Source organism: Hetaerina americana, unplaced genomic scaffold (genome assembly GCF_022747635.1).
Source record: "Hetaerina americana unplaced genomic scaffold, ioHetAmer1.1.p SCAF_11, whole genome shotgun sequence".
NCBI lineage: Eukaryota > Metazoa > Arthropoda > Insecta > Odonata > Calopterygidae > Hetaerina > Hetaerina americana.
In genome coordinates this window covers 4,748,641-4,767,117 of record NW_027286181.1, presented here as the reverse complement: position 1 = coordinate 4,767,117, position 18,477 = coordinate 4,748,641, and the positions used below count along the sequence as shown (strand labels likewise).

The 18,477-nt window shown below is 35.1% G+C and overlaps 1 protein-coding gene across 1 annotated transcript; it reads left to right on the top strand.

Moving 5' to 3' along the window:
- Positions 1–1,843: 1,843 nt before the first annotated feature.
- On the top strand, positions 1,844–7,596 carry Archease (protein archease). Its single transcript, XM_071599329.1, has 4 exons — positions 1,844–1,951; positions 2,033–2,057; positions 2,170–2,374; positions 2,587–7,596. Exons 1-4 carry the CDS (start codon positions 1,885–1,887, stop codon positions 2,764–2,766), a joined length of 477 nt encoding a protein of 158 aa, XP_071455430.1. The 5' UTR covers positions 1,844–1,884; the 3' UTR covers positions 2,767–7,596.
- Positions 7,597–18,477: the final 10,881 nt, after the last annotated feature.

The following is an 18,477-nucleotide window of genomic DNA, read 5'->3' as shown; positions in this document are numbered from 1 at the left end:
TGTTCATAGGAACCTACTACATATTTTAACCACCTCGGCCTGAAACACTTCCAAGATTGGTAAAACTGTTCTACCTGATTTAATTTTTTCTTCCAATTTTAAAATTTATCTTAGGAAACCATTATAGGGATCATAAATATTCTTCATTTAAAAGTTCTCGGGACGAGAATCAGTTTGGTCTGGTGCCTCCTCATGAGCTGATGGTCCAGACTTCATTGATCTCTGTTTAAAACCACTGGGTTGTACCTCTCCATAATGTCGACCAAAGTGATTACGAACGGAGTGGTACCACGCTAACGGGGCGGAGGTCCACCGCAGCCAGGTACCTTACCTTTGTCATTCCACCTGGGTATATTTTCAATATGGCAGCAGTTGGCTTGTATTGATGAACTTCATCTGACTTATTGAAATCATTACATTTGAGTGTAGGAGTGCATTAAACACTATTATTTTGTATTAAAAATAACCAGAACGGTCGAGTAAAAACAGATTAAGTGAAATCAGGATTATTGGTTGTTCAAAAAAGTATCTCGTAAGAACTATGCTGAACTTCTTTATTTTATTGATGCAGTGTAATTAAAAATTTTGTTTAGGGATACCTATGTTACATAAGGTATATATTTAGTTAATTCCAAGAATGAGCTCATTAATTTTTTGTTGTAAATCCAGGTTGGCAACCTGTACTTCGCTTTCATTCGTCGTTTGAGTAAAATAGGAGGTGTAATGCATTCATGTTAAGATTAAATCCACAAAATGACATACTTATGAATGCGGGGCTTAAGTAACCACTTTGAAATAAGTGATGATGAATTTGTGAAACATGCAGTCGTGCATGCAATTCGTGTGTTACAAATGAATTTCCACAAGGTATCGGCCTCAATCTCTCAAATCAAGTCGGGGAGAATTCAAACTAAGGCCTGGCTTCACCAAAAACAATATTTGCTTGATCCCTTATATCCCGACATGACTATTATTGTGAGTTTTAGAAGCAAACAGACAAGAAATTGTCAAGTTAACATCAGCAAAATTACCCATCAGCCAACAATTAATGAAATAACTAAATGAGTCTCCCAGCTCAACTTGCGAAACAACTTCCAGGAGATCCAGAGAGGGGGTCCTTAGCTAAAAGTTTTCTCCCTAAAAGCATACACGTATTTTGACAGTGATTTTTCGATTATTTCTGAAGCTGGGAGCCATGTTGAGGACCTGTGAGATTAATTACCGTATTCTTGGAGTATTCAGATGAAACCAATTATGCACGAGTTAGCAGAAGAATTTTAAATATTTTTCCTTGGATCACAAAATCCCTTCATTACCCGTCGCAATATCCCTTCCACCCGTCTATCTTCAGCCTGTTAGTGTGTACAACTTTAGAATTTCTATTTCATGTAAATAATAATCTATGCACCGAGTGGGAAGTAGTATGTGGATATTGCCAATTGTTGCGAATGATTAACGATTCCGATGCAAATGAGCAAGATTGTAGCCAATTTTGGTTATCTAGGTACTTTTAATTTAAAAATTGTTGCTCTTCTAGGTAACCCGGGCTCCGACGGAAACCTCTTTTTTAGGGTAAATGGGTAGCTTTGTTCGTGCATGAAAAGTAAATTACTCGTCTGTGTAAAACTAATACAGGTTAGTTTTGGTCGAGGTGCTTTTATAGACATCAAACAAAGTCTTCCCTACATTGAGGTACAGACAAAGGCAAACAAATTAATTATGGCTAATATAATAAGGAATTATTTCTTTTAAATGGGGTTTTCCAGAGTTCGAAAATTGAAGCCGGGAAATCATCGAGGACAAATGAAGAAATGATTGCGACTACTTTTGAAGTTACTGCCGGCCGCGTCGTGTGTATTTTAAGGGAGATTTTAGAAGTCTGCAATGTCAGACGAAGAATTAATTCCATTCGAAGAGGAAGAGCTCTTTATTCCTCCAGTTCAATTTGAATGTTTGTATTGAAAGTCAATATTTCTTTTTGCCGTGCATAAATTTACTTGGTTATGTTCACCTAATGTTTTCACTGTTTCAGATTTGGATCACACAGCTGATGTTCAGTGCGTATTATATATTGTAAAAATATTAGAGTAAAATAAATTAATATGTTACTCTGTTAATACTGATTCGATTCCTTATGAATTGAAAATGTAGACATGTAAATTATTTTAGGTTACATGCTTGGGGTGAGACTTTGGAGGAAGCATTCGAGCAATGCGGCATGGCCATGTATGGATACATGACGGAAATCGAGTATGTTTCTGTAAAATACATCAAGGATATAGAAGCCGAAGGTCATGACCTATTATCACTACTTTACCACTTTTTGGATGAGTTGCTGTTTATATTTTGTGCGGACCATTTTTTTATAGCCAGGGTTAGTAAATAAAATTACGGTTAACCTGACGTTTGATTAAATGCCAGATAACTATATAAGACATTTCATGTCAACTAGAATTGTTTGTAGTTTCTTCGTTTGTTATACATAATTGTACATTGAGCTGGTACAGTTATATCATAGCCAGATAACCAGTATGGCATCTTGGCGCTTAAAATGTAAGCTAACCATTCCTGTCATTTTCTTTGCAGGTTGTAAAGATTTTAGAATTTGATGCTCAAAATTTTAAAATTAAAGCGCGATGCTATGGTGAGCCATTTGAAATTGGAAAGCACCCTCAAGGTAGCGAAGTAAAGGCAATCACGTATTCTAACATGCAAGTTCATCAAAATGATGGGAAGAATGAAGTTTTTGTTATAATTGATATTTGAAGTTGCAAAATATACGTGAAGTTTCTACGTTACCGTTGACTGAATCGAATTGACTTAGTTTGCAAGGCGCCACGCAGTTTCAAGTAAGTTTGTTTATCATATGTGATAAAGAGCAGTAAATTCCGTACTCTTTCTTTCTGGGCCCTTGAAATGAATTGTCAATGTTTCTTGTACAGTGCATGTAAATTAGCTAGTTGCGATTTGATAAATTTCCATTAATTACGGTGATAGCTCGCATCTATTAGGGGAAAAATGACAATATTTATAACTTGTAATTTCGTGACCCAAAGTTTGTTATTGCTTTACTGTTTCATAATCGAATCAGTATTGTAGTGACCATTTATCTCCAAATCCTGAAACATTCTTTGGTGAAATTTCTATTTTTTTCAAAATAAAACTGAGTGAGCTGGATGTTTCAAACATGTACCATGCAATTTCGCGTTTCCACGCATTGGGGAAGTTGTGCAAACAAGTTCAAAACATCAATGGGTGTGCAATAATCACGATTGTGTTAAAGAAATTGAATCTTAGTCTACCTTGTATTTTAAAGATAAGAAAAACAATGCATGCTGTGAATGTAAATATGTGGTTTCGATTAATATAGTTGGTAAAACGAGGTTTTTAAATGTAATTATATGGAAGCTATTATTTTTAACAATAGCATCACCTCATTTAGTGAATGTTATCCTAAATATTAAGTTATGTAGAATTAAATTACGGCACATAATTTTATACGCTTTTGAAGTGTCATTGTTCATCGTACAAGTTTTAAAATTTGGATTTATATTTTAGGAGGCATTTCTGAATAATTGTGGAAAACAATTCTTAAACGTAGAATGTTGAAAATAACTGCATACGATACGGTTATGCAGTGTATCATTCAGTTCGATCTTTGTTTACATCATTTTTATGCCAGTAAACAAGTTTACCTTAATTTGGGTGAATCTGTTATCAATAGAAAATTACAAAATGATTATTTACATACTGCCAAACAGTAATTTATGCACAAATGTGATTGTTTCATCTGTAATGAATTGGGGATTTTACGTTATTACTATGTTAATGACAAGAAAAGTTTCAGTTGAAACTGAAAGAAAAAGTAAATCTTTTTTGGCAACTTATTATAAAAAAGGTTAACTAGAAAAGAAAATGTGGTGTTAAACCTATTAATGTTGACCATCCATGAAACCTCAGTAGCCAAAAAATCTGCAATAAAGTCCTAAGTTACTCTGCAGTGCCTAAAACATACAGTGGGAAAATTTTGACCGAAGGGAAATATATATATTTCTAACAATAATTTCCTCAATTTTGTGAAGAGGAATCCTGAATGAAAATATTTTTTCACAGACTTGTTTATTACCTGTACAATTATTTGTAAAATAAACAAGGCATTCTCCATTTGCCTGCAGTTGAATATAAATACTTGAAGATAATCTCTTTTGTGACAGCATCAGTAATGTTGTATTCCTTGGCACAAGAGGCATTAAGTGGAATTCATGGAAGTCATAGGAACTTGATTGATTCCCATGTTCATTTCAACTTGAGAAATATGAAGGTTGATGAGACAAGTAAGCCGTGAGTCTTCATCAGTTATCAGTATCCTCTGATAAGTGTAGAATGCACAATTACAATTCCCCAACTATGGGGGTTACATATACCCAGCAAACTACAAGCTGCATGCTTAGTGGTGCATACAATCTTTCCTATCACCCCTTGTTACTTGAAAATAAAATCATTCAATATGCACCTACCCATTGGGAGGTACAGAGTATGAGGCCTAGAAATTTTTATTTTCTCAGGAGTTAGTTCTAGTGATTTTTTTCTGTCCAAAAATGGTGACTGTCACAATATTCCTCAAAGATTCAAAGACCGATTTCACCGTTAACTCATTATCTGTTGCAGCACCCTTGAATTGGGTTTTATACCCAATACCATAGAAAAGTAAAACTGGAAAAAATATATATTTAATATGCTGCTATAAAAAATTAGTGAAGTTTTATAAACCTCTGGCCCATATACCATGAAACCAATATTCACAATGCTGCTCATACCAATATTTATGCATTATGAATTGGCTACAAATGTGTACTAGCTTTAGAAATAGTTAATCATGCGAATACTGTGCAAATTTATTGAAGTTCTTTTAAAATGCCTAGTTACCTGTAACAAGTGTCATTTCTTCCTAATTGAATGATGTGTAACTCCTGAAATTCAAAGAAAGAACATGAGGATTCAAAAAAAATTAAAGAAATGTTCTGTAGTGGGAGATCTGAACTTATTTTTGGTGTAGACATTTTCGAAAGTGGAATAGTTAACAAAAATGCGACAGTCATTGGCTATCAATAACATACATACCTAATATGACATAAAACATAAAAAAAATATCTAAACCATTGTTAGGTTATTATAAAGTGGTGGCCAAAATGAAGGTTTGTTTCTATATTGCAGTTCATTTTTGTTCATTTCCTATGGAAAATCAAATTATAGTAATTTAATCAATTTTTCAAAATGTAAATGTGGTTTATTGATGCCTTAATTAACAACTTTGAACCACAGTACAAACTTCTGTTGTGTTCAATATTTCCGTCAGTTTTAGAAATCAACATTAGTGACCAAGCCATATAGATGCAAATAAATCTACAACCATCTCTTTTGATCAAATTTGTGCTTTATCGTGAGAAGTTTCTGTGTACTTTTGCCTTTTTCTTACTAGATTTTTGTATGCTACTTGCAAGAATTGTATTCTGCATGCTCCAAAGTGAATCACTGATGTCACAAAACAGATCTTTATTTAGTCAGTAATGATCCATCATTTGTATGGACTCAAATTTTAATAAAAAACATTAACATCTTCCCTACATTCTGATAATTGGCATAACATGCATATGATTATAATAGCTGTAGAGTCACTTTTCAAGAAAATTAGTGCTTTTTGAGAGCATATGTTAATTTTTGAAAAATTGATGGGCAGTCTTATGCATGAATATTGCTACTATCAAATGCTATATTAGTATTCAATTTTTATAGCTAAGAATATGAATTTCACAAAAAGTCATCCATATTGTTATCCTAATAGTTCCATGACTTGTATGCTAATGAGTGTAATGAAATAAACTTCTAATGATTTATAACTGGATGTTAAATGATTTTAAGGATAAAATTATCCTCTGCACTAACTGTAGTTACAGGTTATTGGGGAGTAATTCTTTGGAAATGTAAAAGTGTTGTCACTGCATCAAGAGGCATATGTAATTTAATAACCAAAGAAGTTGTCACCTTGGGTGCAGACCTTCTGTGATTCTTGATGGCTTGACATTACTTTATACTTGACGATATTATTTCTTCATGGTCTCATTTAACATCAGCAAGTAACTGAAGAAATCACACACATGAGCCTTGAATTTTATGTTAAGGTTAAAAAGGGAAATGTACTAGCAGCTTCCTAGTGTCAAAGGGTAGAATGAGAGTTGGGTACTATCAAGCACAGCATCAAGGAACACACTAGCTCAGCATTACCTCTTTCGCCCACAAAAGTATCTTTTTGTCACACCAAGATTTTAGCGCAGTATTTTAACTGTCAAGCTTGTAGAAGTGTTTTAAATGGTTGATTATCAATCACTTGTATGAAATTAATGGAACACTGGAACAAACACAGTAAAGCTTATGGCTTGCAACCTGGTCACTATTTCAACGAGCATGGCTAAGTCTTAGTTTGTGATTTATTGTATTGGTGACCTCAAGACCGTCACTATGGTTCCCTTGTCTGAATGTGGCAAACTGGTTAAATATGGGTTAGCTTAATGAACAAATATGCTTAAGTGCCCAGAGCTTCTGTTAAATGCATCTCACTGCAACAATCGAACCTGCTATGCATTCAGTATCATTTCCCCAGATTAAAGAGATAAGATTAATGAAGTGCTAGCTTTTCATTATCAGTGAATTGATTCAGAATGAATTGTGCAGTATTTATTCAGCAGAAAAAAATCATTCTCCCAAAATCCTCTTCTAATTATTTAGCTTTACATGACTTATATTCTCTGTATGAGTAGGTAACTAAACTTTGCATTTGGTGTCAATATTTTCAAAGACTGAGAGTATGAGCACACTTAAAAGAAATGAAAAATTCCTGAGAAACTCTAAAATCAGTTAGGTATCATGGTTAAATTCTTTGGTACTTGAGTAACGGCTTCTGAATGAAAAGTCTCCACGTGCAGCATTTTTTTTTTAAATGAGTAACATTTTAACTGGAAGAAGTATTCAAACGAGGTTATTCAAATTAAGTGCTCAGCTGTGTTTCATATTTCAAATGATTTGGCTCATTACCAAAGAAAGCATTAAATCAATTTTTTTATTTTTAAAATAACTTATGTGATTACAAAGTTTTGGTAAAATTTGCTTGGCTCTTATCAAATGATGTAAAAATCATGAATTTTTATGATAGACTAAATTATTTTAGTGTTTCACTAACACCTCAATGTGGGCCTGAATATGTTCAATTATTGGCCGTCCAACATGGATGTGGCTTGGTGAATTACCAAATCCTGCGACCTGCGTGTGTTTATAATCAGTCCTATTTATTGCTGTGTTAAACTCATTTTCCATATCAAGCATAACTAAGTCCTGGGATTGGTAGTGGTCTAATGTTCCTAATAGAATATTTTATGCTTTACTACCGCATATAAGTAAAAGTTAAGTTTCACATAGATTGAACTTGTGATTTCTGTATAAAGATGTTTTCTTCATTAGATGTGGTGCATTATTGAATTTATGATGCCTTTTGCCCAATGAGGCAGAAATATGAGCCTGACCCTTCCTAAGAGTGTTATTTTTTTTAAATTAATTCCTGCTTTAAATTTATTTTTAGGGAAAGTTTGCCAGCAATGAAAGAAATGTCTTAATTTCAATTGTAATAAACTTCATGGAATAGATAATTTTTACTTCAAATACTGTCATTAATGATTTTCCATTATTTTAAAACTTGTCAATAAATACCTACACAAACTCTAGTATTGTTCATTATTTTCATTCACATCAGACAAAGGTAGCTGTCATTTCTGACACCACAAGGAGTAAACTTTTAAGCTTCCAAGAATATGGACTTATATTCCACATTTCACCTCATTTACACATCTTTCACTTTTCATGTTAAATACAACCTCTCCATGAACACATAGTGGAAGGGTTTCTGCGTTCTGGTGACCTTAGAGCTGTACTGATGGGATCAATGATAATTGCTCTTGGTAGGGTCACCCAGATAGGTCGATGGGTAAGAGCCAGAAGATAGGTAGTGCGCTCAGCTTCTGTTCCTCAGCAAGGAGGCTGCAAATGTTTCAGAATCAGCCATGGGCAACCATTTGAAGGATGATGACATGTCAGCAACACTATTGAGAAAAGCAGTGGAAAACTGCCACAACCAATTAGCCTATGAAATATCGTTGGACATACGGTTGAGTTTGAGTCCTGGCAACTATGGGAATTGTCCCACTTGGACATGAATTGTGCCCAGCAGCAGGGTTGGCAAGGCTTCTGTGGTTGTGATTTCATGAAATCATGGTGAAGCAAAATTGAGAGCAGCAGCAAAGAAGAGGTCTAAAGCAGTTAGTTAGCTAGGAATGCTAGGACAGATAAATTAGAAAATATAAAGAGGGGGATGGAGAAAATAAATATAGGTATTTTAGGGCTGTGCGAGGTAAGTTAGGAAGATAGAGGGGATTAGTGGAGTGACAGTTGCAGAGTGAAATACGGTGGATCACAAGAGAGCCAGGCTATGTTATGGTTTTGCACAGATTTGGGAACAATGGGATTAATTTTCACAGTTTACCAGATATGTGGGGAACTATGGATTATATGATTCACAGTTCATGAGATGTGAATCCACAGCATGTGGATGCAAATAATGATTTAATACTGATGAAGTGTAGCATGAGATTCAATAGGATAAAATGGGGAAAACAGTTGAGCAAATGGAATGTAGAATTATTAATTGGTATGAAAAGAAAGGATTACCAGCTTGCTCTAGAGAAAATTATGATTGAGCAGAGGGAGACAGGTAGAACATAAAAAAAATTAGAATATATAAAAAATGGGATATCAAAAGTTCTAAAGAAAACTAAGGGAGAGCACTAAATAGTAAAATAATGAGAAAAATATGGTTTAAAGCAAGATGGTTCAGAGTGCTGGATCTGAAAATGGAATGGATTGTAAACGTAATGTAAAAGAAACTTCAAAGAGATAAATAATTATTTGAGGTAGGAAAATAATTGGGTGAAAGAAGCATGAGTGAAGAAGCAGTGAGAATATTTGGAAAGTTGATTGGACGAGTCAAATTTTTGCAACACAGGAAGGTGAAAGCACCTTCAGGAAGTAAGAAGGAAAAGTTGGTCCAAACTATCCAAGAAAAAGAATGTTAGAAACACTACAAGAAAAAATAATAATTGGATTAGGAAATATGGAAGGAAAGAATTCAAAGAGCCTATATGGTAGAAATTAAGTCGGCAAGCTTAGACTTCAGGAAAATGATGTAGATGAGGATATCTTAAGTCCAGGTATACTTGGTGGCATGATAGAAAAAGCATTGAGGGAGTTGAAATCAAATTATTCTGAGAGGATGGATGGCATTCCTATGAATCTACTTATGGGTTTTGGAAAATGTAGGAGAAAGTTTTTATGGACTAATTTTTAGCATTTATGATGGAAGAATTTGGCCGGAAGACCTTTCAGATCAGTGTTAGTCTCCATTCCAAAAAAGGGAAAGACAGTATAGACTGTATGCAAGGATTGAATATCAACAGTTTCACCAGAACAATGAGTCCTGTTGACCTAACTCAGAAATTTTTTGGATCGAAATGCCCCAAGTAGTTGGAAAATGAGAAGAAGAATCATGTTAGTTATGGAGCTTTCATAAGGAGAGAGTTGACATGGGCGTTGAGTGAGTATGTTTGGAAAAGACTTCAAAGCTTGAATATGGAGAGTCGGTTAGTACAACCCGGAAACATGGTTACTGGAGCAAGATGATAAATGGGTTTATTGTAATGTTTTATGTCGGGTTGTGTTTTGCAAGGAGAGGAAAAAGATTTCTTGTCAGGTTTTTGTCCATCCATATCCTACTTTAAACAATAGACTGGCTATAATAAAAAGATAAGGGTTAACTATTATTTTTTAATTGTTTAAACGCTTAAATTTTCTAAATGATATAATTATTAGGTAATCTACCGGTTAAGGTAGGTTTTGGATGGGCAAAACTAAAAAATAAATATTATGTTACTCCAATAAAAACACAAACTACTCTACCACAGGCCCCTCTTCATCTCTGTATACTTCTACCTTCATCCTGTCCAACATTCTTATCATATTCCTTCCCTTTCCTCGTTGGCTTAACATTCTCCCCTCTATTACAGTCGTCAACATCCCACTGCCGATCAATATACTTTTCACCCATATTTCCTGCCTCCTTATGATTTTTCCCAGCAATTCCCTTTCATGCCCCACTTCCTCATTCGTTTTCCTTTCTGTCCACTTCACCTGTCTGCACGCCTTCATTTAGAAAGCCTCCAATCTACACCTGTCATCATGCTTCAGTGACCATGTTTCCGCACCATACATAACTACACTCCATATCTAAGTTTTCAAGAGCCTTTTCTTAACATCCTGACTCAACATCCCTGTCATCAATTCTCCCTTTGTGAAAGCCTCTTTGCCTAGTGCAAATTTTTTCCTTTTGTCCCAAATACTTCGACCATGTTGATCCGAAACACTTCCAAGGTACGTAAACTGCTCTAGTTTTTGCCATCCTGTTTTAATGTTTAGCTTAGCTTTATTCTTTCTGGAAAATCGCATAACCTTTGTTTTATTAATATTGATTCTCATCCCATATCTATAGCACAGAATTTCCAACCCACTCAGCCATGCTTACAATCTCTTGGCTGACTGATAAACCAGCTTGGTCATTCTAAAATATGATGTTATGGATTCCCCACTGCTTCAGTTCTTCCCATGCCTCTTTAACCATTCCCTCCACAAATGCGTTGAACGGCAATTGTGTATTTGGACAACTCTGCCTTACACCTCTTTCTAACACTGCCAATCAGACTTTGTTCCCCACTCGCACCCGAGTAGTTTGAGACATGTACAGGTTGCGGATTAGCCTCCTTTCCCTCCAATCTATTCCTATTTTCTGCAATATACTCATTAGTTTTTCCCAATTCACTTTATCAATTACCTTTTTGAAATCTATGAAACAGGCAAGTACGTCTTGATTGTATTCTAAATATCTCTCAATTGGTGATCTCATAACTGTAATGGCATCACGAGTGCCTCTCCCCTTCCTAAACCCAAACTGATCAGCCCATAGGTATCATTTGCCCTACTCTACATCATTTTGTTGATGATCCTGGGAACAACTTTTGCTGTGTGGGAAATCAAACTTATTGTTCTGTAGTCCTCACATGATGTAGCCTTTACCGTTTTCGGAATAAGAACTAACACTAATCTCATGCATTCTTCCGGCCAGATTCCATCCTCATATATCCTACAAATCAGTCCCTAAAGACTCTTCCTCCCATATTTTTCTAAACATTTCAGTAGTGTCACAAGAATGTTGTGTACACCAATGGCCATATTTGATTTCATCCCCCATAATGCCCTTTCTATCTCATTGCTGAGTATGTGTGGATCCAATCTATCTTCATCTACATGATATTATCTGTCTATGTCTAAGCTTATTGGCCTAAGTTCTTTACCATATAGTTCTTCTATTTATTCTTTCCATCTCTCTTGGATGTTTTCTGTTTCAACTATAATCTTTCCTGACTTATCTCTAACTGTTAACACAGATATTCCCTTCGGACTTCCTGATAGTGCTTTAACCTTTTGTTTAGCACAGCAATGTCACCCTTCCTCTGCCAACTTCCCATATCCTGTGTTTCCCATTACCCTTCTTTTGCTGTATTTGTACCATCTCAATTTATTATTAAACTCTGTATATCCTTCTGCCAATCCCTTTGTCTATTCTTCAATTTTCTTCTTTCCTCTTATCTTTCTAATCATTTCATTGGTGATCCATGGTTTCCTTGTCCTTTTTCTATTACCAATTCCTATAGTGTCTTTTGCAAAATATGAGAAGAGTGAAATTTATTTTCATGTATAAAAACTATGCAATTTCTTGCAATCTTAAACTGTAAGTCACAGCATAACAAGTGTATATTTATTAAGTGGTGTATTTTGGACTAGGTAGGTTTTAATAAACCCTAAGCTATGCCACTCTTCTTCAGCCTCACATAAAATGGCACTAAATTCAGTCAATTTCAAGGTAAACTGTTTTTTAAAATCACTGATACTTTCTACTTCCCTTCATTGCTTTCAACATGCTTAACCTTCTCATCCTCCACCACTATTACTCAACATATAGTATGTCTCTTTATCACAGTCTTCACAATTTCAATTCAACTGAGTTACTTTTACTTTTCCTGTCTTATTTGAATTTATCTTAGTGTTCTCTTCTGTTCTTATTTACACCAACATCTCAAAATCCTCCAGTTTTTGATTCATACAAAACTACACTCCATACCTTTTCATCACTGCATTACGTGCCATCCCTGTTGTCAGCTCCTTCCTCCTAGTAAAACCTTATTTTCCTAGTTCAATTCGTGTTTTGATATAATTACTACTTTTCCCATCTTCATCTAAAACACTTCCTTGATGGGATACTATTCTACCTGCTTAATTTCTACCCTATAATTTTAATGTTTAACATATTGAAATGTAATGAAATAATTGACTTTGTAATTCCACACATAAAGTGTGTGGAATTACAAAGTCAATTATTTCATTACATTTCAATATGTTATGCAAATTCCACAAAGTTACGCCTGAGACAACAAATTTTAATGTTTAACTTAGCCTTCCTATTTATCAGGGACCTCTTTAAAGTGATGCTTTGTATAACTCAAGGGACATTTCTTAAAGGCTTTATGTTATGCAAATTTGTGTAAAATAAAACAATTTTATTTGCAGGATATTGGGGTACTCCCAGGATTTGTGTGTACATAGAACAAAAACCATTGTTTAAAGTGATCGAAACTAAAATATTGGCTTTTAAGCTTTAAAAATATGTGTTTGTCTTGATGTTTTCTATCATTATCATATTAAAAGGCAATAAAACATAATCACCCTCAATCTGCTGTAAATATCTTCTCCCGTAAAACTTTGTTACAAATCACTACCTGTGCAAAAGGCATATCATGAAACAGCTTTGAATCAGTCTTTCGAACAGTAGTTTTTTTCTAGTAATATGCCATGACCAATGAATGAACATTTTTTGCAGTAACTTTGGCAGATGAAATTGAACTTAATATATTTATCAAGGATTGTAATGATGGTTTATATTGTTAAAATTGGGAAATTAAATGTACGTGCAATTTTATCATGATGCAGTCAATGTTAAAAGCCCTAATTATTTTAGTTTATCCTTGAGGTTAATGCTTTACCTGACAAATTTTAAAGAATTTTATGTTTTGTAAACTACGCATTGCCATTTGTTCATTCATTTTCATGCCTGTCACAGTAAATTAAGTCTGTGTATTGTAGGTGATGATTCAATAACTCTATGCTCAATGATTGCTGCTGGATCTGAGAGATATGCTGCAAATATAAACATCAGTTACAGTGAATGCCTACATTCACTTTACTTTTTTGATGCATTCAGTTAACTATTGAGTTTATTGCTCTGTGCTTAAGGAACCACATCATCCACAGAAGTTTAGCTGAAAGGTCATTTTGCATTATACGAGGGTAGACTGTTGACTGGTGCTGTTTAACTCGTGTTGACGGAGCACTGGAACATGTCTCCATATTTCTGCTTCTCGAAACACACTGGATGAATGAAACAACCTCAAACCTGCGCATTCATGGTGAGGGGGAAGGTTACTTCCTCATGCCACCAGGAGTGCTTCTGAAGGTTACTTTGTTTTTGGTCTACAAGCATGTGTGCATTAGTTTTCAGCCTACAATTGTAACAAAACTCTTCTAATCAGATTTGTACTGCTCAGGAGCATATTTGTTTTCTTTGGACTGATTATCATCACACCAGTTCTTTATTATGTTCATTTATGCTTTGCAAACGTTGACTGGCTAGATAAGTAAAGCTTATTCACCTTCATATCTGCTTTTCGGTATTCTTGTAGGCCTTACCCCCAGTCCTCTCCAAGTCTCTGTTACCTCATCTGCCTCATACATTGAAAAGTACATCTAATAGTGGACTATAATGCCTTAACACCTGCCTAGTATTGTCCATCCTGATTCCCTATCTGCTGCCATACCTGGGTGGTCTGGAACAAGAACTGGCTTTTAATAATTTTTCTATCCCAGTATCCATACCAAAAAGAAAGACTTGTACTTTTCCACAAACTTTATTATATGGTACAATGCGTTTCACCGACTTGCGGCATCACCTGATGATGCCGCAAGTCGGTGAAACAAGTTGTACCAAAAATAAAATCTGTGGAAAAGTACAAGTCTTTCTTTTTAGTATGGATATTAAATACTTCCACAAAGTGAAGCCTGAAACAATAGAATGTATCCCAGTATCTTTTATCATCTGTAATATGTTTTTTAATTGTACCCAATGTACTCTTTTCAAATGCTTCCTCAAAATTTGCAAAGCAAACATTTTTCCTGGGTACATTTGATACTTGTTTCTGTGATTGACCTCATTTCTGCTGTGGGCTATTTTGTGGCCCTCTCCCTTTTTCATCATGAACTAATCTTCTCTTGAGTAATCATTTCCAAGAAATTCCTCTAGGAGGGGATATTATTGATTTTGCAATTTTTAAGGCTGAATTTCAATCCATAAAGATTTTAGATGGAAATAAAGAAATTGAGACTACTAATAGATCCTCCTGAAGAAGATAAACCAGGTGGAGGAAAAGGGTTTGGAGGCAAATTGAGATTTCATTGTTGGGAGGAGTTCTCATCTCTTCATTTGCTGCACCTTATTAAAGTTTGGGCCAGCATTCATGACCAATTTCTGGTCATTTGTACGCTTAAGCTGGGCCAAGTTGTCATCAAATTTAAATACTTCATTTTGCTCCAAATAATGCTGGATCGTGCAGCTAGTCTGGTGATACAGTTGGACAGCAGTCAATATTAGAAGTATAGTTTTTTCAACAAGGTACAATATGAGATTTGAATGAATTCATTTCTAGGGGAATGCCAGTATAAATTGTACAATCGACTCAGGGAGGGTTTTTCAAATTTTTTACTGGAAATCATTCTTATAAGTACCCTATATTCTGTGTCTGCTGTTTCTCTTTTTCACCCAGTGCCACGTGTCCATGATCACAATTAAGTAATTGAAGTGGAAACATTATTGGTAAGTGGGCTAAAATGATTTTCATATGCAATAACTATTCTCAACCATTAGCCATAAAATTCTTGTGGAAAAGTTAGAGGCTAAGGTTTTGTAAACCCTTTTGATCAGTTTAAAAAAAATAATGCTTGGATGAACTTAAATATGTTATCTATATGAATATTGGTGAATGGTATTAAATTCTGTGGTCATACTGATTTGTAAAAATGGTGCGAAATGACGTCAATCCTATTCACACCTTTAATCTACTCACTACTGGCACTAAAATAATTTAATACTAAGAAATTTATTAATGTATGGATTACCTACTGAAATATTCTCTTGGTGGTAGTGGTGTCATTTTTATTGAATGTCAGGAAGGGCATGGAAAAAAGTGATAGCTCTTAATGATATATAACATGCATGTGCTCATTCTACGTGATACTGTCCTTTTGAAAGTGCTGCTGCTCCATGATTTAAGAGATTCCACGCATTCTAGTGTGTGTTGATGGCTCAATGTGAAGAGTTGTTTTTGAAATGAGGGTAGGATTTACCTTGGCGTAAACCCTACAGAAGGGGGTTGGTTTCATTCCTTTGTAGTATCTGTGATTTCCAGGAAAGATATAGATTCTTAAAAGCTCTGTAATTATGGATATCCATTTCACACATCTGAACCTGGGCCCTCTGATCACTAGCAACATTCTGGCTCGAGGATAATATTTCCCCTATGATTTTTTCTTTAGATCTTATCATTCCTGTTATTTGAATGCATCCATATTGTTCCTTATTAGCCCATGATATTTTGTGAATTTGGATTCGTAACATTTGAATTTATATTTGTGGAAGAGAGTTTGCTGAAGTGCCATGATGCTGACACATAATGGGCTGCATTCTATACAGTTACAATTAGATGCATGGTTAATTAATGGGCTATGAAATTTGCTTATTAATTGATAAATTTACCTGCAGTTCTCTTAATCTTTGTACAACACTTGCCCATTCTGCTGAACATGTAAAGAGAATTGTGCTGACAGATTTGAAGTCTTTTAAACTATTGTGTTATGAGAAATTTTGAAATCTTATCCACAGATAATTGTAAACCATTATTTTCGCATTGGTAGTTTATTGATTAGAGGCAGAATGCAAAGAATCCATGAAAATACCAGGGTACAAAGTACATGATAATGGCAAACAGAATTTCTCAATATAAAGTATGGTGCTCCTTAAGTTTCCGTGCCTGGGCTCTTTAAGTTGTTGACTAATCTAATCGCTGAATGTGTCTGCTGAGCTGATGGTACAACCTTCTTGCATAGTTATTACATCTGCATCTCTTGGAGCCTGCATGTGTATTGGACAAGCCAGTGACTGATTTTCTGCTAACCATTACTATGAAAGCACTGGAAACCCAATTTCTTCCTAGATATATAAAATCTGTGGCAACTGAAACTACTAGGTCAAACTACCTCGATTTTATCTTTCCATAAACTAAGTGAATGAGTGTCTTATCAATTCATCTCTTCATTTTTTCACTTCCATCTTGCACGTATTCTTATTTATCCATGGCACAACTCTGGTGATTGTTGGTAGTCAGTGCTAAATACAGAGTAAATTGAGTGAATGGAAAGCATACATTGGAATTGCACTACCATGAATAGTTACTGTCGCATCATCATCTGCATTTTCTTCGCATTTCTCTGCCATATCTCCCATGGTCTTCATAGTTTTTCCCTTGCTATGTATTGGCAATTCTTTTACAATATTGTGTAGGTCTTCTAGCCCTCCCCAGGGACTAAAACCTTGACGTGTTGGAAGGGCTTGTGCTTTCTGAGGAGCCCTATAGCTGCACTGGTGGGAGCAATGATATTTGCTCCTGGTAGGGTCACCCTTGCCAGATAGGTCGAAGGGTGGAAGCCAGACGAAAGGTAGTCCACGCAGCATCTGTTCCTCAATGATGAAAGGCCCTCACCTTGTAAAGCGGGAACGACAGTAGCAGCAAATAGAGGAGTGAGTGAGTTAAAAAAGGGATGTTGAGGGCATGATAATTAGATGGAAGGATTACTGGAATGATAGTTGTAGCCTAATGTACAGCTGAGGGTAAGATATGATAATATTGAATAAAAAGTAAGGAAGTAGCCTATTTAACGTAGAATAAGCAACTGTATGTTACTAGTCCAAGTAAAAGTGTAACCAATGAACTTGGTCATTGTTCATAAACGTCACCAAGCAATTATAAGGAGGAAGAAGTTGACAGAGTATATAACCAGTTAGAGGCCTTAATCGTGGGTGTTCCTGGAGTGAAACATTTAATAATATGGGGGATTGGAATGTGACAGTAGGCAAAGGAAGAGATGGTAAGGAGTTAGAAGGTTATAGTTTAGGAACAAGGAATGACTATGGTCAGAAAGCAATAGACTTCTGCAGGAGACCAGGGTTAATCATCACCAACACTTGGTTCAGACACCAAAAAATACATACATATACAAGGAAAATTCAGGGGCATTCAAGAAGGTATCAGTTAGATTTTATTATGGTTGGGCACAGATTTAGGAACAGCATGATCAATTTGCATATTTCCTGGGAATGGATTTGGACATATATCACAATTTTTTTTTAAACAGACATAAAAGGAACTCAGGGAACTGAACTGGTCCCCCTACCTTAATGTGTGAAGTACTCATCATAGAGCACAGAACTGGGTGAACTCTGCCATCACCTACCAAACGGGTTATGGTTTTTTTTTAATATAGGTATGATACCTGTTTCCACCTCAGTGGTGAAAAAATACTCTGATCACGGTGCATATTCAAATGTCTCCTAATATTTGCATTCTTGGCAATATTTAAAGAGAGAATTTTTTGAAATTGAGAATAAACAACTTGGCTTTTCACATAGAAAATTTTTTATTTACGACCTAGGTTTCGTTATGGTATAACATTGTCAGGTTTTTATGGTATATCATCAGAGAATTTTTTGTCAATTACATAGATGGCATGAATAAAAATAATTTGCTAGACAATGGGTAGGCCTATGGTAACAGGTTTTTATCTGATCTATAGGAATGCTATTTGTTTGGTATAAATCTTGAAGTTTTGCATTTGTCCACTAATTGTTAATCTAAGACCTACCTCCCACTGTCCACAGATGTACTTTATCCACAGGTGTACACTTGCTATTTGGACAATTATTGCTGGATGCAGTTATTTGAATGAAGGCCTTCTTTGAGGCTTGTAAACAGGGCCTGTTAAAGTAGCATTATTTTTTTGCGACATTCAAATCTACTGTTAAATAAGAATTTTCAAGTAATTTCATTTGTAATACAGAAAAAGTAGATATGCTGTAGATGAAACTTGAGAAACATACTAATATTT